Source organism: Cydia fagiglandana, chromosome Z, assembly GCF_963556715.1.
Source record: "Cydia fagiglandana chromosome Z, ilCydFagi1.1, whole genome shotgun sequence".
NCBI lineage: Eukaryota > Metazoa > Arthropoda > Insecta > Lepidoptera > Tortricidae > Cydia > Cydia fagiglandana.
The window spans coordinates 13,791,243-13,810,938 of NC_085959.1; the positions used below are offsets into that span (position 1 = coordinate 13,791,243).

At 38.0% G+C, this 19,696-nt stretch overlaps 1 protein-coding gene across 1 annotated transcript; it reads right to left on the reverse strand.

Moving 5' to 3' along the window:
• Window positions 1-128: 128 nt before the first annotated feature.
• LOC134678679 (putative serine protease K12H4.7) lies at window positions 129-19,696 on the reverse strand. The gene is made up of 9 exons (XM_063537329.1): window positions 19,441-19,696; window positions 14,486-14,673; window positions 7,470-7,705; window positions 7,026-7,161; window positions 6,519-6,666; window positions 5,694-5,853; window positions 4,679-4,811; window positions 3,903-4,069; window positions 129-3,284 (listed from the first exon to the last, which is right to left on the reverse strand). Exons 1-9 carry the CDS (start codon window positions 19,627-19,629, stop codon window positions 3,175-3,177), a joined length of 1,467 nt encoding a protein of 488 aa, XP_063393399.1. The 5' UTR covers window positions 19,630-19,696; the 3' UTR covers window positions 129-3,174.

The following is a 19,696-nucleotide window of genomic DNA, read 5'->3' on the forward strand; positions in this document are numbered from 1 at the left end:
TAAGTACATATACTCAAAACACGAGAAATATAAATAGGTAGTATGTTCGTTTAAATATATAGGTATATACCACTTATGCAAATTACTATAAGGGGTATGATAATTCGACTAAGGCCCACTTGCACCATTCCACTAACCCGGGGCTAACCGGTTAAACCAGGAGTCACCATTATTAAGCTCACAGCGAAAAAACATTTTACGACGTGAAGACAAGAAAGAAAAGTCATTTTGTGCCAGATAAGTATAAGATTTATTTGGATATAGCCTTTACTTAAAATCTACTTAACAAACTCTTAATAGGAATCTGATCAACAAAAAACGAGACCGCTTCTGTTCTTATTTGCAAAAGTCAATAAATAATATCGGGATGCTGCAGCGAAAGAGGAGCTTTTTATAGGGCTGTTATACATACATAAACAATGACTGTCACAGATATCAAACATCGTAGCATATAAACCAAAAAGAGCCAATCTGTCTAGGTTGATCAACTATCTCGATCATGACCAAAATAATATTAGTTTAACCTACCATTCTTAAGGTACCAGAGTAGAGAAACGTAACATAAAATGTATCAGGCAATGAAAGAATTCGCTGTACATATTGCTGCAATGTATCATAAAAGGTAATGTAATAATTTAAGAAGAAGAAGAAATACATTTATAACCTCTAGCGGCCCACCATATAAGAAAAATAGCCAGGCAAATTTGAATTAATTGTATTAGAAAATAGAGTAGATTTTGCTTTGCTTTAAAATCAAACAAAACAAAAGCAACTCTGTTCCGTTTAATAAGGATGCAAATTTCATTGGAGGTAATTTGTACTAGTATTAGGACATTGAACCCCAAGAGGTTAAAGAAGAAATACGTATACATTAGTTGTCAAAGCGGACCCCAGGCTCCTATGAGCCGTGGCAAAATGCCGGGATAACGCGAGGAAGAAGAAGAAATACATTTATTTTAACGCCACAACATAGTACATAAAATAAAAGAAAAGCATGCAGACATAGAAGACATTTGGACGCTAAAATAGGATCCCCACTCAGCATAATGCCTCGGTAAACCGTGGGGCTGGTTTTCTCTGGGGACCTGACTCAATCTAAAAGTTGATGGAGACACGAACGAGACACAAATACATTGAAATAAAAAACACATACACACATTTGTCATAGTGAATGCGCGGTAAGAGCGCGCTAAGACCGCTAAGCGTCTACGCTTGCAGCGAACATGCAATGAAATGTAGAATGATACATTTGTGACGTTTCACCAGTCTGTACATGCCTTTACACTTATAACATGCTATCATCAGTCAAGCAATATTTATTTAGTATATTTATGTCCTGTTGCCAAGTAAGCAAAGCATATGTCCCGATATGTTCATTTCCGGTAGGGTAGGGTGGTCTAAGACTGCGCGGTCGATAAGAATGCGCATACGTCATAACTTAGATTCAAAGTGAAGTTCGTGGCTAACTTCAGTGTTGTTTTAAACTGTAATGGCACCTATTATTGCCCCAGGAATTAATTTAGTTTACTGTGAAAATACGACACTCTAGCTGAGTTTGAAATTTTTATCACATGTTGATCTTATTTTTCTTCAATTTAAATGTATTGTCACTAATTGTCTTAAGTAAATTAAAAGATGAGATCTTGAATATGCATCGCGTATGCGATTGCGCGTTTGAATGGGAGTCGCTAGTTCACGTCATTTTACATCGGTGGCGTTACCAGTATGCTTTAGTGAAAATGAAGGAATGTGTAAGAATGCGCATGGTCCTACCGTGTAAAAATGCGCGCGCAGTCTTGCACATCCATTTCCACATGAATATGAAAAAGGGCTCAGAAATAACCCAGGAAGAACTATAACTGTATACCAAATGTGTAAAACCTTCACAACAGCTTGTCTCAAAGCTGCAAACCCCGCAGGTGATGCTGAAAGTTTTAAAACTACAGGAATATCGCCTTATAATCCTGAGGTATTCACTGAAGCCGATTTCTTGGCTAATTCTGTAATCTATATTATAGAACGATATAATGAGGCTAATTTTGCTGAAAGCAAAGATACACATCAAGCGCAATCTACAAGCCAAGATATGTTGCTGTAAATCATGTTGACCCTCTTAGGCAGGCCCGTGATGTGGCGAGATCTATAAAGATCCTATTACTGAAGACAGGATCGCGTGCATCGCTTGTAATGAATGGTGGCATAAACAATGCACAACGTACACGGGTGCTGCCGCTTTTGCTTGTGACTTATGTAAATAATTATAGCCTTTTTGGGTATCGCGCATTCTTACCCTACCCGCGCAGTCTTACACATCTTGCTGCGCATTCTTACAACACAGGTAGTGTAAGAATGCGCATTTCTCATTTTTCAATTATGCTCTAATATGTAAAATAGTGTTTAAAATTTTGTTGTCTTGTTATTCGGGAATAACAAAAGTTGATTTCATTTATACCGTTTGTTTTTATTTTATCACGTCTCAAACCTTAAGTGCGCAGTCTTAGACCACCCTACCCTAGGCCTGAGATGGTCTAAAATGTGTAAGTGCGAACGTAAAGCATGAGTAAAGTACTGGAATTTAAACTCATCTATTTAAATTATTAATTTATCACTGGTAACATAAGTATTCCGTTATTCCGTCTATTATCTCGTTATACCTCAATCCGATGACAATGCCACTTAAATATCCTAGGTTTACAAATCATAGTGGGAATTGTCTCAGGATGTAGGTTGCACCTACTAATGTATAAATCTATGTCCTCTTTTGTATTATATATCTGCCTATGTCGGATTTTTCCCCAATAAAGAAAATAAAAATAAAATAAAATAAAATAAATGTGTTTCTATGGAGACTACAGATGTCCAAATTGCTAAATTTCACAGGAAACAAAGGAAACTTTCATTTTACGAAATAGAAAATTTCGACTGTTATACAAAAATACATATAAAATTCTGAAAAATTTTCTAGTGAAAATTTTCTATCCAACGGCACTATGCCTCAGCACACTAAATGTGCAATTTCTAGACTCTTGACTTGACTTAACATTATGGCCATTAGTCATTGTCATTACGTAATTGACATCACATACACGACAAAAGCAAGACTATCGATAACAAGGAAACCAAATATGAGCATTCAGTGAATAGAGAGCGGATTGGTTGGTTGCGGTGTCGTAATCACGAAGCTAACCACTCGGAGAGCAGTTGTTCGATTTTGACCCTTGCGGCCTTTAGCTCCGGCAGGTCTTTTTCGCTGGGCGGGTACATGTTAGCGCAGTGTGCTGTGCCTGTAATTAAATGGATTATTTTTGTACTAAGTTTTTGGTACAGTCAACTGTAAAAATATGGGTGCACAGATCATCTCAAAAATATGTCCCATAGCTCTTATGTCAGCGAATTAAGAACTATGGGACATATTTTTGAATAAGTTAGCTACACCCATATTTTTACAGTTGACTGGACCACGAAAGTGGTTGACGTGGGTGATAATAATCGGTTAGTCAAGCCTATGAACACTTGTACTTTAATGCTTTGCACCATTCTGGGCTATAGCCGCGAAAACCGAAGTTCGTAAATTGCGGGCATCTTTCTCTGTCACTCTAATTACGCCTTAAAAGGTGCCTGCAGTTTGCGAACTTCGGTTTTCGCAGTGGGTGAATTCCACACTTATACACAACAAGAGTAAGAGATTAGTCCAATTTCCTCGCGATGTTTCCTTCACCGAAAAGCGAGTGGTAAGTATCAAATGATATTTCGTACATAAGATCCGAAAAACTCATTGGTACAAGCCAGGGTTAAAACCCGCGACCTCCGGATTGAAAGTCGCACGCTCTTACCGCTAGGCCACCAGCGCTAGCATGGCACTTATTACACTTTGAAAAATGTACACAATAACATATACCGACCGTGTATATAGATAGCCGGGGCGTTGTCCCGCGGCGTGGTGACGCCGAGAGCGTGCCACGGGTCCACCGAGCCGTGCACGAACACCACGCGGCTTGCACTGATGTCTAGCGAGCCATAGTAGTTGTTCGTCCAGGCGGCCGCGGCGTTTACGAATTTTTTGTTGAACCTGAGAATTAAATAGCTGTTATATATTTTTCCTTTCTATATATGGCTAACGACTCCCTAAGGCTGCGTTTCATTATAGTATTTTATGCAACCGTTGTTTAAGAGAGGTCAAAAAAGGCGAGTGGCGTGAGTAACAATTTGAGGCGAAGCCGAAAATTGTTAATAAAGACGCCACGAGTATTTTTTGACTCAGTTAAACAACGTTGCATACAATACTTTTTCTACGACCAAGCACTTTGAAATAAAATTGTAAATTTAACAAATATTTTTAAATCAAGAAGTAGCAAAAATGGAGGGTACGGGCGGGAAAAGAATGAACGAATGAATAAAATTAAAAAAAATACTTTGTTGGTTCACTTATTTGTCAGAGATGACATTTAAAATAAGGTTGGCAACACTGTATTACATTCAATATTTTTTAAGTTGACCACTTACACGAAGTATCGTAAAATCGTCAAAAAGATACTGCGTGTATGCACAAATTCTTTTTTGGGGAATAGACTAAAGACTTGTCTTGACAACTATAAGGTAGGGTTTTAAAGGTGTGTGCACGACCCTTTAAATGACAAATTAAAGTACGGGAGTAGAAAAACTATTGAACAGTACTAACTTCTTCCCAAATATATCCTGGCACTGCTGAATATAGAAGTCCACAGGAAACTTGTCACCGAAAAACGGCGTGGTGCCCGTAGAGGTTTGGTAGAAACCAAACTCGGTGCACGTCTGATACATCCACTGGCGGGCTAGAACATACACAGCAACTCAATTCTGATGTCGATACCTATACCCCCTCGGTTATGCACGATATATTTGAAAAATTCTGTTTAACCCTGTCCCAGGCCGCAATAATCTATTTATAAGGTTTTTCCAAAAAACCAAATATATTCTATGTTAGTTTTTTTAGCATTAGAAAGAACTCCGCAGAAGCAAGCGTGCAGTTTTTATCAGGCTCGTTAATTGTTAATAATTATTGAATTATCTAATGTAGCATGGCCAATACATATAATTTACTTCAAATTGTTACCGCTAAAAGTGCCAGATTTAGAACCACAAGCGAACTTCTGCGAAGTTCTTTCTAATGCTAAAAAAAAACGGACTATAATTAATCCAGCTTTGATAATTCATTTGAAGACAAGTAGTCACATTTCCCGTCTAATTTGAACCTTTAACTGAAATGCTAAAGTTTCTATTGGCGCGTATGTGGTCGATAAATCGCATGGAAAAGGGTTAACGTTGTCTCTACCTAACACTTCTTCTTCCTTACGTTATCCCGGCATCGTTTGCCACGGCTCATGGGAGCCTGGGGTCCGCTTGACAACTAATCCCAGGAATTGACATAGGGACTAGTTTTCACGAAAGCGACTGCCATCTGACCTTCCAACCCAGAGGGGAAACTAGGCCTTATTGGGATTAATCAGGTCTCCTCACGACGTTTTCCTTCAACGAAAAGCAACTGGTATAAATATCAAATGATATTTCGTACACAAGTTCCGAAAAACTCGTTGGCGCAAGCTGCAGTTTGAATCCGCGACCTCCGGATTGAAAGTCGCATGCTCTTACCGCTAGGCCACTAGCGCTTGTCTCTAACACTAAAATGTGATATTTATAGTGTTAACTACTCATACCTCCTTCGTTACTCCACGTAATGTTCCTAAGCTCCTGTACCATGTTGTCGTAACTGTAGTCCAGGCAGGTTTGGTTCTCCACCTCCAGTATCACGGAGTTGAAGTCGGCCAGCTTCATGTGCGATGGCCGGGCGGTTTCCTCCGTAAGCAGGTTACATATCTGAAACAAGCGAATAGCAGATTACATATATTATAATCTATGGCGACTGAGTTACATGGGACCATTGGGGGGTTTTATGACAAATGATAAATAATTAGAACGATATGTCGAATACGGTAGTGGATGACCGATTGAGATTTATCCCTAGATCAATTAATAAAGCCCTACTGTTTACTGCAAAAAAATCTCATAATTTAAAAACTAATAGAAAAAACGTTTGAACAGCTGAAACTATCTTTAAAATGTTGAATTGTTGTAGACCAAATGAAGAAAGGTGTACCAGGTATTTTACGGACCTCGATTAAAGCATAAATATCTGGAAGACCGAGCTTTGCTCGGAAAACATATAAAAACTCACCAATGCGCGTTTTCCCAGAGATCTTGACCTTGCTAGATCGATTTTTCTGCCCCGAAAACCCCCATATACAAAATTTATTCGTAATCGTTAGAGCCGTTTCTGAGATCCCCGGATATAAATATATAAGAATTGCTCGTTTAAAGGTATTAAAGCAAAATAACTAGAAAAGAAAAATGTTGGCAATGGAAGGTTTAGCACATTCACTAACAAGAACCTAGGTGTGTTCATTTTGTATTTGCAATGTAGCGCTCGGCACGACGAGTGTCAATAAAAGCTAAAACTTAGTGAATGAACAGGCATTTCTTACAGTGTTAATAGTGACGTTCCTGTACTTGGGGTTGCTGCCGATGCGGTTGTCTTCGTTGTACTGCACGACGCCCGCAAAGTTGTTCGCCAGCGTGTCGTAGAAGTTGTTCAGGTCGTTCGCTGTTGCTCTGTCGAAGGGCTGGCAGACTCTGCAAATACAATGATAAGATACATAAGTTTAAACATATAGGTATTATTTTCAAATATGTATAAAATGTAGTAAGCGTCCGCGGGGTCTCACGAGCATAAGTTCCACATTAAAACCTTCGCACTTCACACAGTTATACTTGCTAGTAAGGGTGAAAATGATGTATGGTGGGCAATAGAATGATTGATTTTTTAATCAATTTGGTGTGAGTGAGCTTAAAGACAATTGTACCTAAAATACATTGATTATCCCAAAATCTAAGCACTGACACGCCCATTAACAACAACTTTGAACAATTTTATTTTACAACAATACGGACTCATATAGAATAGAAGTGGACAGACTGAAAAGTTAACTTACTTAAATTCGTGTTGAATAAGAGTAGGGTTGGTTTCCATCAGTTTAACGATTTCCGCGTGGCCCTGTTTAACTTCGTAGGCGCAGTCGTCCTTCCCAGTTTTCTCTCGTAACGCATCGATCACGACTTCAAAGTATTCTGGAACAAGCAATTATTAAATAACAAAACAAACTAAGTAGTGTTATACACAGATATTGATGTTATCAGCCCTAAAACAGTGTCCGAGTAGGTATTCCGAGTACATTTCGTGTTCCTAGCTATAGGCGCTGAATTATAATCGAATTTCTGCTCATTCCTACCTGATACAACTTATTTCTCACTCTACTCGTATGGGTTTAGTTATGGTAGTGTGACGTAGATATAAAGTCGACTTTACGGCGGGTACGAGCCGCCTAACTACTATAGCCTCAATAGCCTGCTTGTAGCAATTGTAGCATGTGACGTACCCACAAAGTCAACTTTAGCCAGTAGCGGGCCACTGGAGGAGACAGCAGCATGCACCAGGTGCGGGTACTTGAGCCGCAGCCAGGCAGCTAGCGAGCCGGGATACGAGCCGCCGAACGCTATCCATTTAACTCCTTTGGCCAACTTGTACTTGTTATTCATCGCAGGTATGAAGTAAGCTAAGTCGGCCAGTGCTTGCGACGATGATAAGTATTGCAGGTTCTTTACCGACATGTCTCTGAAAAGATGAATGCAACATGTCGAAATTGTTGAGTGCTATATACATGGAACAGTTCTATAAAAATGTGTTAGTATATTTTTGGAATGTTCGCTTGTAAAGATGTTTATGAACTCAACCGTACCAAGTAGGTTGCCAACCACTAGCCAAATTGTTATCTGACAATCTGGAAACCTAATAAAGTTTGCAATAGCAAATACATATTTTAGGTCTAATAATGATCGGGTAAAAGTGTTGCTTTTATCAAAATTTTCGTTTTTATTCTCTTCTACAATTAATTATTTATGTGACTGGTAAATTGATATATAACCAGTCTAAAATGTGTCATTGAAGTGTGTAACAAAGGCGCATTTCCGGAGAGCGCACCTACATTTGTGTTTTGAGCGTTGGACTAGCCCGCGCTCAGTTTTTATATTAAGAGTCATGTGCGGGTTTTACTTAACAATAGACAAAGGATGAGCCGTTCGGGGCCAGCTACAAATTGAAAGACTATACTCGTCATTTGATCACCAATATACAATATGCTTTTATGGCATTACGTCCTACATACGGTGTTATCTTCAACACATGGCACATATGTATGTAAACATGATAAGAAAGCATTTAACTGTTCTTTTGTTATAAATTATTAACTAGGGCACAGATATGCCACATGCCTCAGCAATAAGGAATTCCAAAGGCATATTTAAACATTTTGCATATTTATTGTAATACGAGTATGATTGTAATAAATGTAGTGAATAATAAGATTGTTGTAAAACTGTACAGTAATTAGCAAATATATCTTGCACAATTAAGGCTTGTTCACGAAATAAAGTAGCCATGGGAAAATGTAAATAAATCTTTTACTTCTTACGCTGCTGAAAACAAAAACAAATAATTATATGTGTAAACATTTAGAAAACAAAATACAATGCATTTTATTGTAGAAACTCTAAGAGTTGACGAATTGATTTACTTTCTTTCGAACGCCTGCCATTAGTGTTCTTATTGAAGTGTTAGTGAACTGACGAGCGGCCACGTTCCATATTTTTTGAAGTTAGCTCCACTGTCGGCTACTGCACCTTTCTTGAGAAGGAATCGCTTCATGTTTACCCAATACCTTTCAATCGGGCGAAATTCTAGGCAATTTGGCGGGCTCATGTTTTTCGCAATATAAATAACATTCTCATTATCAAGCAAATTTAAAGTGGTTTGAACGTAATGAGCTGAAGCTAAATTAGGCCAAAATATTGGAGGACGTGCATGTTTCCTATATAAGGGCAAAATGCGCTTCTACTATTCCGAAACACCCTCGCCAGCAACACATGTATAAAACTGAGGCCCCGGAAAGGTTCCCATATCTTTTTTTACATAAGTTTCATCATCCATTGAAATTCATTGGTCGCGATTTTGGGTTAAAAATTTGTTCAAAGTTTTAGCTCGAGATTTCGCTGTTTCGAGCTGGGCAGGGGTCGTTTTTGGGATTTTTTGTTTCTTTCTGGTCTGTAAATTATTTATTTTTTTAGCATTTTGCACGTTTCCAACCGTAGTCTTCAGCTTTTTGGCTATATCTCGGGTAGAGGCCTATGGATTTTGGCAGAACAAGTCAACTATGGCCGCGTCTAATTTTGGCTTCACGCAGCCTTTTTTGCGGCCGCGATCTGGCAGATCACCTAGTATATTAAACTGCCAAACTTATTTATAACTATTCGCACACCGTCTTTGGATATTTTATATCGTTTTGCGACTTGTCGCATCGCAATACCCGTTTCTGTACAATAGGCGACTATAATTAGTTTACAAATATTTTTATTTATTCTCCGCATTTTGATTTTATTTATTCAATGACAACTAATATTATATTTTATTTAAACTTGATCATACTTATTTTGGAATGTCAGATGGCATTGCAAAAACTTTCTATATCCTCGTGCCGCCCACCATACAAAATTATAGCCAAGGAAATTAGAATCTTGTTGTATTTTCAATTGGGTTCATTTTCATTTGTTCGAAAATTTTACGAGACAGATGAAATGCTACCTACTTTCTTTTTAATTAAGGTTGACATTCCATCGAAACTGAGTGTACATCCTAATGTACATTGGGCGGCACGAGGATATACCTAAGAAAACTCAACTTTAGTTGGCTACTTTTTTTCGTGAACAAGCCTTATTATTTGTAGACCCATAAGAACATTGTATTTTCTTATGTGGTGATGTGATCTAATTTAAGCCCATTTCCAAACCAATGAATAAATAAATTCATGATCCTTATACCTCATTACAAGTCAGCTTCAAGATTATCACAATCTAACAAACGGTTGGTAAGAGTGACTCAAAACCAGTAGCTAAGGATGTAAATACCAGATAAATGTCAAGATTAATTGGTGGAAAGTTAATTAAATGTACAAATTGAAACATTTTCTCTTGTGTTGAATAGGTAGCAGAAGTTCTAAGGTCCTGTTTTCTAAGGGGACCTTGCATTTTGGAGACAAAGCAAACCGCTTGGAACAGGTGTTTCTGGGGGTGATCTGAGCCGATTAAGCCCGGTTGCCAAGAGGTTCCACCCAGCAGGTTGGCAGGGGAGGGGGGGCAAATGTGGCTCCGGCGCGCCTCACTCTAAGCTATATATCTGCATACATCTAGCAACTATATCAAGTTTGGTGTCTTTTTCGTGTAATTCGAGGATGAAGAATTCATTTCTGTGACTAAATTTTCACTCTTCCATACAAAAAAATAAAAAAAATCAAAAATTCCAAAAAAAACTTTTCACTTCTTTTTTCGAAAATCTTCTACAAAATTAAAACTATGAGGATTTGCTCTAGAAAAAAAATATCTGTGAATAGCCCAGTTATCCTACTATATAGAATAGTAAACTTGTTAAACATTTTTTTTTCATAACTCTGATAAAAAAAATGTTTTGTGTCGCGCGGCGTACCTGCATTGTAAGAGCGGTATGCAGCGTTTAGGATTTTTAAGTATGTTTCGATGGTTTCTGATAAGTTGTTATTCTTCTGGTTGTAGAAAATTACTTCTGGACGTGATATATATACAAATATAAATTAAACGTATAAATATAGATGTTGGGAAAACTTTCGCCAATAGAGTTATTATAAATGTGATAAAATTAACAAAGCAGATGTTTGATTAAAATGCGGGTTAAAATACGAGTAAGATATATATTGTTCGCAATTGCCACTACATGCCCATGGGTCCGTGCATTTTAGTTTTTTCTTAACGCAGTTGCACCTCCCTGCCCATTTTGTTTTGCAGCGGCAACGAATAAGCTCTAAACAAGCAGCAGCCGCCGCAGGTAGGCTTGTACATATGGGCTCCCAGTAACCATTTTGTTTGGACCAGCTCCAGTCAGCAGGACATGGAAGCTGTTGCTGAGGGGCTATAATCTGTCCCCAAACATAGCCTCCTTGGTAAACTGCACGGAGAAATATGTTTACGTGGGTAGGGCATCTTCCATTGGATGCAGATTCTCTAACTGAAGATTTTTTTTTGTAAAAAGTACTTTTCGGCACTCTTTTGCACTCGTACTTGTACCTGATGTACTCGTAAAATCAGTAACAAAATACTATGCATTTTGTTAAAATAACGTCTAGGGGCCAATTCACACCTCGTAATTCAAATCTGTCCATACTTACTATTGTAAGACTCTTACTTGCCATACAAGACAATAACAATTTTTATCAATATTGGCAATGCCTGCTCAATATTGCCTTGTTTGCCGTATTTAAACCCCTCCGTTACGGCAGGATATGCGCTCCAAGCTTGAAATACGCTTTTTTCCCTGTCCATACAAAAAAGAAACAGTGTCGCAACCTGAAAAGGTGTGGAAGAATGACAAGACTTCTGACCTTTCTGGTCCTGTAAAATAAATTATATATCTATGCGTTACAAATAAAATCATATATTTAAAGAAAGTTTGCAGCACTTGACCAATTGCCCTGGTGAGCTGTCTCGTATACTGCGGTGACATATTTATTTTATTTACAATTAATGGAGGAATCACCTGTTCCTCTCGTGCCATGCTATTGCATTTCCTTAAGCTAACGTTTGTAGTTCTTCCATTAATTGTAAATAAAATAAATAAATATGTCACCGCAATAAGAGACAGGTCAACTGGGCTAATGGTCACGTGCTGCAAACTTTCTTTAAATATATGATTTTATTTGTAACTCATAGATATATGATTTATTTTACAGGACTAGAAAGGATAGTAGTCTTGCCATTCTTCCACGCCTTTTCAGGCTACAACACAGTTTCTTTTGTGTGTGGAAAGGGAAAAAAAGCGTATTTCAAGCTTAAAGCGCATATCCTGCTGTAACGGAGGGCCTTCTTCTTCGTTACACTCTTGATAGAGTGGTCGTGGCCATTATGAAAACTTTTGAGCGACTCATTTAACGACACGTCGCCATTCCTCCCGTAGAGCTGCTTTCCGTAAGCATTCGCTTACTGTGACCGACACACTGATTTGGTTTGGTCAGTACATCTCATTAGAGATCTTCCCCTAGCCCTGTCACCTCCTACTCTTTCTTGCACAACTAGACGTTCTGTAGAGGTTCCGTCTCGACGAGACACGTGTCGAAAGAAGTTGAGTACCGAGTTTTGCCCGTAGAAAGCAACCGCTCTTTAATGCCAAGCTCCTCAATAATTGATGCTCAGTCCATGATATGCCCAGCATTCGTCTCCAGCACCACATCTCTAGTGCATTCACTTTCTGTTTTTCGGATGCCCTTAGTGTCCATGTGAGACATACAGCATACAGAAAAGTGGGAAATATGAGGGATCTGACAATCCTGGTTTTAGTGGTCCTTGTAATGTTCCGGAGGGATTTAAATACGGTAAACAAAACAACATTGAGCAGCCAATTTTGGAAAAAAATGTTATTGTCTTGTATGACAAGTAAGAGTCTTACAATATTAAATCTGAACAGATTTGAATTACGAGATGTGAATTGGTCCTTAGACATTATTTTGATACTATGCATTGTGTTACAGTGTTCGGATCAGGTACAAGTACAAGTGTAAAAGAGTGCCGAAAAGTACTTTTTACAAAAAATAATCTTCAGTTAGAGAATCTGCCTCCAATGGAAGATGCGCTACCTACGTAAACATATTCTCCGTGCAGTTTACCAAGGAGGCTATGTTTGGGGACAGATTATAGCCCCTCAGCAACAGCTTCCATGTCCTGCTGACTGGAGCTGGTCCAAACAAAATGGTTATTGGGAGCCCATATGTACAAGCCTACCTGCGGCGGCTGCTGCTTGTTTAGAGCTTATTCGTTGCCGCTGCAAAACAAAATGCGCAGGGAGGTGCAACTGCGTTAAGAAAAAACTAAAATGCACGGACCCATGGGCATATAGTGGCAATTGCGAACAATATATATCTTACTCGTATTTTAACCCGCATTTTAATCAAACATCTGCTTTGTTAATTTTATCACATTTATAATAACTCTATTGGCGAAAGTTTTCCCAACATCTATATTTATACATTTAATTTATATTTGTATATATATCACGTCCAGAAGTAATTTTCTACAACCAGAAGAATAACAACTTATCAGAAACCATCGAAACATACTTAAAAATCCTAAACGCTGCATACCGCTCTTACAATGCAGGTACGCCGCGCGACACAAAACATTTTTTTTATCAGAGTTATGAAAAAAAAATGTTTAACAAGTTTACTATTCTATATAGTAGGATAACTGGGCTATTCACAGGTATTTTTTTTCTAGAGCAAATCCTCATAGTTTTAATTTTGTAGAGGATTTTCGAAAAAAAAAGTGAAAAGCTTTTTTTGGAATTTTTAATTTCTCGATTTTTTTGTATGGAAGAGTGAAAATTTAGTCACAGAAATGAATTCTTCATCCTCGAATTACACGAAAAAGACACCAAACTTGATATACTTGCTAGATGTATACAGATATATAGCTTAGAGTGAGGCGCGCCGGAGCCACTTTTGCCCCCCCTCCCCTGCCCACCTGCTGGGTGGAACCTCTTGGCAACCGGGCTTAATCGGCTCAGATCATCCCCAGGAACACCTGTTCCAAGCGGTTTGCTTTGTCTCCAAAATGCAAGGTGGTGGACCTTAGAACCCCAGCTAAGGTAAGAGCTTAACATTTGCAACAATGAAATTTGTTAACAGTTAAATTATAAATGAAAATGAGATTTGTGTAGTTTGGCATAACATTCTGAATTTGCAATATTCTTTCCTTTACATAAAAAGAATTATAATATTAATGTTTCGAGCCAGGGGTCATCCATTAATTACGTCACACCAATTTCTAGGTTTTTTGACCCCTCCCCCCCTTGTCACACTTGGTCACATTTGGCAAACCCCTCCCTCCCTAGTGTGACATCACATTTTTTCTACGAAATCGCCAAATCGAATTAAGTTAGTACCTAAGTATTATTAATATTTTATCAAAATATTTTTGACGATATTAATATTAGTAATTTTATAACCCAAAACTGCTTAGGAAAGAAAATGAAACGATTAAAAACTATTTTCGTTTTAAAAACTTGTTAAATGTACAGCGAATAAAATAATTTAAATAAATTTTCGGTTATTGATGAAGTTAAAGTGACGTCACAAAGTTTGTGTCTCCCCCCTCCCCCATGTCACAATATGTCACATTTTCTTGACCTCCTCCCTCCCCCTAAACGTGTGACGTAATTAATGGATGACCCCCCAGATAACAGTACTGAAACATATTTTATTTGTGCAAGATTCAATTGTTAGGTCTAATCTAATGTAATAAAAAAATAAATGTATATTCTTACTCTGTGGGATGACTTTCTCCATAATATCTATGTTCCAAATTGATGCACAGAGCATTAAATTTCTTTGCATAGTCAATCCAAGCTCCTTGGACCATCCACTTGGGATCTGCGGGGCCCTCACCCCCTATCATCAGGAACACAGGACCGGGGTTGGAAAAGTTGTAGAAGGTATCATTTACAAAGTAGCACTGAAAATTTACAACACTTAGGAATAATCAATAAAACTTACATACATAACCCATATAACCATTCCAGTCGCAGAATCATCAAAGTGGTAACTAAATGTCAGATGTGTCGTAACAGAGTCCACACAATGTGTCTAGAATTGTTTCGAAACAAAGTGTCGTCGCCGTGTCTACACTTTTCCGTAACAAGGTGTCGACACATTTGTGTGCACTTTGCGTGCGGTTTGCGACTAAATCTGACAGCAAATTTGTGACAGCAAATGTCAATATAAAATACCTCTTGAAAACCAAGGTTTGTCAAACTACTATTAGTGTCTCGTGTGCTCGTAATTCTAGTAAGTCATCATGGGCGATGCGAATGATAAAAATCGACCAAAACCATATAAACACCCAACACCCGTCAACCTTTTACAGAAAAGTTTTTAAAGAAATGCAATACGCTACTAGGTCAGGCAACGAATGCTCAATAAAGTTGTAGAGGGAAATGCTCAGAACACAATTTTTGGCTCCTTAACTTGGTTTGGACAAGTTAGGAGGTGAACATATCAAAAGTCCTCGGCCGTAGCCTTTGAGCGGGGGGGAGAGAGGGGGCTTTGAAGGTCCCATTTTCCGGTTGTTCGATTATATCTCGGAAACTATGCATCGTAGCGACATGGCCACTTATAGAAAATGAAAGTTAATTTAATTTGTTACAAGTTTATTTAGTCAATTGTTTCCATATATTGAATAGTTTTTGAGATATCCGCTCTTGAAACTTTATTTAGGGCTCTCAATTTTATCTTGATCTCTACATCAGTGAAGGTGCTAGGCCATGTTCCACAAAATTTAAAAACAATTTTTTTAGGGTTCCGTACCTCAAAAGGAAAAAATTGAACCCTTATAGGATCACTCGTGCGTCTGTATGTCTGTCCGTCTGTCACAGCCTATTTTCTCGGAAACTACTGGACCAATTAAGTTGAAATTTGGTACATATATGTAAATTAGAGACCCAAAGACGGACATATAACGTAAACAAATTGATTTTATACCCAAAAAATGACCATTGCCCCCCCCCCTTTATCTCCGAAACTACTAGGTCATAAATTTTGAAAAAAATACACAAAATAGTCCTTTACCTATCACGATTATTAAGATGACAGGAAAACCTATTAGAAATGTGCAGCCAAGCGCGAGGCGGACTTAATGTACGGAACCCTTAATACGCGAGTCCGGCTCGCACTTGGCCGGTATTTTTTAAACTCCTCTTGACGCTTAACCGCTGAACCGATTTCGTTGAAATTTGGTATAGAAATAGTTTGCGTCCCGGAACAGGACATAGGATAGATCTTATAACCAAAATCATCTTTTGAAGGTGTGAAAAGTGGCGTGAAAATTTGTACGGACAATCAATAACCGCTGAACCGATTTATATGAAATTTGGGATGGTCTACAATTCTACATCTTTGATTTAGTTGAAAATGATAAAAAACATGACTTCAAACCTAAACTTAAACAGTAAGTATTAACTTCAAGAATTCAATTCTGAATTCCGCCCTGCACCACATTTCACACCTTTAAAGGATGATTTTTGACATAACTTATCATGTCCTGTCTCGGGACTCAAAATATATGTGTACCTTTAAATTAAAACTGTTCAGCAGTTTAAGCGTGAAGAGGAGTTTAAAAGAAAGTATTTTAATAAGTTTATATGTTTTTACTTCGGAATGGTGTCAATGTGATACCATAACTAAATTTGGTACTGTGAATTTATACGAAAACGATACCAAACATGGCCTCGTAGCTTTACTGATGTAGAAGTCAAGATAAAATTGAGAGCCCTAAATTCTTATTACTTGGCCTAACTTGTGTAGAAGGAAAAGGAAAAATAAAAGTCTTCGGTAGGAATATAAGACACAAATATAATTTTTAGAGTTACTATTTCAACCATCAAACATAAACATACCTTGATTATATTATTCTAGTGAGATACGCATATATAAACAAAAACATTTAAAAAATTACAAGGTCGAAATGTCACGGAGCTTGTGTGAGTTATATGTGAAAAATAAAAACTTTTATGACAAGAAAATCTGGACACAATTTAAGAATCATCCAATTGCGTCGAGGAATCATCAGTATTTTTGCTTGTTTCATTACCTCCTTGCTTCTTTTTTTGTCCTTTGTATTCTGTAGCAATTGGTTAGATCTGAAAATAAAGATAACTTGCGTCGTCACGGATGTCGATTTATAGGTTTTAGGGAGTGCAGAATTCGAAAATGATGACCATTTTATAATCCAAGATGGCGGCTACGCATGTTGTCATAAAAGTCGTCATGAATATTGTTTTATAGGTTTTAGGACGTGACAGGTCCAACAATAGGGTATATTACTGCAATGTTCTGCCGCCAGAGTGCAGCACTACCGACTCAGTAAATTCATAGACTAACTTATACATACTGTGCCTTAAACTGTTTTTTGACAAGTTTTCAAAGACAATAAAATATGACATTGATGCATCAAGGCGGTTTGTTAACAAGTGCCTACCGGTAAACGCGAAAATCGAAATTTAGTTATCCGCCTCTTTATCGCTCGAATATGCGAGAGTGATAGAGAGGCAGAAACCGAACCCTCGATTGTCGTGTTTCACGATAGGCGATATGTGAGTGACGTAATGACGCATGTTTGTTTACTGTATGTGTACTACTAGTGCCACCTACGCAGAGCTTTGCCTAATATTCCCTATTGTCTACATCACTGTAATTGAAGTCACAGGCCTCCATGGGCTACGGTAAACGCTTACCATCAGACGGGCGGTGTGGTTGTTTGCCACCAACATGTTAATTAAAAAAAACTCCACCATATCGCCAGTTAATAAGTACTTATTTTGCGAAGCTAATGACATTTGTCACAAGAAATACGACAATTGTCACGAAATTCCGACACAGAACTCAAGAATTACCGAAAGTTCTTTGAAATCTTGTGACAATTTCCATCATTATCATCATAAACATCGCAAAAGAAATACATGTTTTTGCCGATATAATAGTTTTTAAAAATAATACAATGATGGTGACAAACAGGAATACGGCCCGCCCGATGGTAAGCGATAACCGTAGCCCATGGATGCCTGTGACGTCAGCAACAATGAGACTTGTCGAAATGTCGCACCTGTCACGTTACGTCACATTGTCACGCCAGGGAGTACATCTGAAAATTGTGTGTTCCCATTTGTCCCCACCCCGAAAAGGTGGGAAAATTGGGAAATATTTACATGCAAATCCTATTCCATCTGTTCCCTACGGGGATAAATGGGAATACATCTGAAAATTGTGTGTTCCCATTTGTCCCCACCCCGATAAGGTGGAATAAATGGGAAATATTTACATGCAAATCTTATTCCATCTGTTCCCTGCGAGGATAAATGATAAATGGGATTACATCCGAAAATTGTGTGTTCCCATTTGTCCCCAGCCCGATAAGGGGGGAAAAAATGGGAAATATTTACTTTCAAATCCTATTCCATCTGTTCCCTGCGGGAATAAATGGGAATACATCCAAAAATTGTGTGTTCCCATTTGTCCCCGCCCCGAAAAGGTGGGAAATATTTACATGCAAATCCTATTCCATTTACGTACAAAAATGTCCCCCTGTCAACTTTCAATCGAGATTTAATCGATAATTTATTCGATTAATATTCAGATTAATGCAATTTCAATCTATGTTAGGTCGACTAAATTAATCGCGATTAAAATATGAGGATTAACTTTTTTTTATTCCACGGCATGGCTCTTACACTTTGAGAATATCTGAAAACGAATGAACACAAGGAGCCATTTTGCAAATCCAGTAACTTTGTTATTACTTTTGACAGCGCGTGTCATGTGTCAACACAGAGTCGACACAAAGTCGAAACATTTGCGACTACTTTGTGACTGCAATATTTCTCAGCCTTAAACCATATTTATACATCATAATTAACAAGTTTCGTAGTATGTAAAGCGTTATTTCTGTTATTTAAGTATAGTATACGCATCGAAGTACTAAAAATGCATCAAATAATATAGTTATGAACACAGGCACTGAGAAGTAAACAATTTCATTTCCGGCTAAACTAAAACAATGTGGTGGTGCGTTGATTATATTACACTTAGTTTATCAAATCACTCGAGCAGTTTAATTCCCCATAATAATTTAAGTCCTATTGTAATATAAATGCAAACAATATATAATTACGTCTTGTAATCCGTTTTAGAGATGGCGTATTAATGTCACTTATTTTTATTTAAGCATTTTTCCATCTGACAGTTTCCATTTGACAGGAACAAAATGAACGAATGAACGAATGATTTTGGCATAAAGTAGTCGCAAACCCGAAACAATGTGTGCACACGGCGACCACACTTTATGTCACTTTGTGTCATGTGTCGACCCTTCCCCATTTCTGGTAACTGTGTCGACACGGCGACGACTCTGCGACTGGAATTGTGACCGAAACAGACGGTGTCGACACAAGATGTGTCAACACCGCGTCGTAACGGCGACTAGAAATGGTTGTATGGGAACCCCCAGGAGTAAACAACAAAAATCCTATCAAATAACTATTTACCTCTTCATGCTAAAACAGACTAGGTATTTAGAAGAAATATGATATAGAAACATTTTGAGCTCCATGGAAGGGCGTACAATAGTTTTCAATATCTAAATCGTCATTGTACGCAGACGAGATAGCAGACGCAATACAATACAATATTACCTATAATTCTTAGTAAATAAATAAAATATGAAATTTACCTGCTTCCAAGTCCTCTGATCGGCTGGACTGAAATGGTCAAGCTTTTGCTTAAACCACTGCGCTTTGGGTAATTCAACATTCTCCACATGGGGGGCGCCCAAGTTACCACCTTTGTCACGTCCAAGGCGAAATCGCAGGGCACACGCTGCTTGGATAATAAGTATACTTGTAAAGTAAATCAAACGCATGGCGATAGTAAAAAAAAACTAATATATCTCGCTGCGCGACGTTCCTCAGTACAGTGTTTATCTGTCA

Coding starts and splice junctions, on each gene's coding strand:
- LOC134678679 (XM_063537329.1), bottom strand. CDS start 19,629: ATGCGTTTGATTTACTTTACAAGTATACTTATTATCCAAGCAGCGTGT. Junction 14,674..19,440: donor ATCAGAGGACTTGGAAGCAG/GTAAATTTCATA, acceptor GTAAATTTTCAG/TGCTACTTTGTAAATGATAC. Junction 3,285..3,902: donor CCCGGCTATCTATATACACG/GTCGGTATATGT, acceptor ATTTAATTACAG/GCACAGCACACTGCGCTAAC.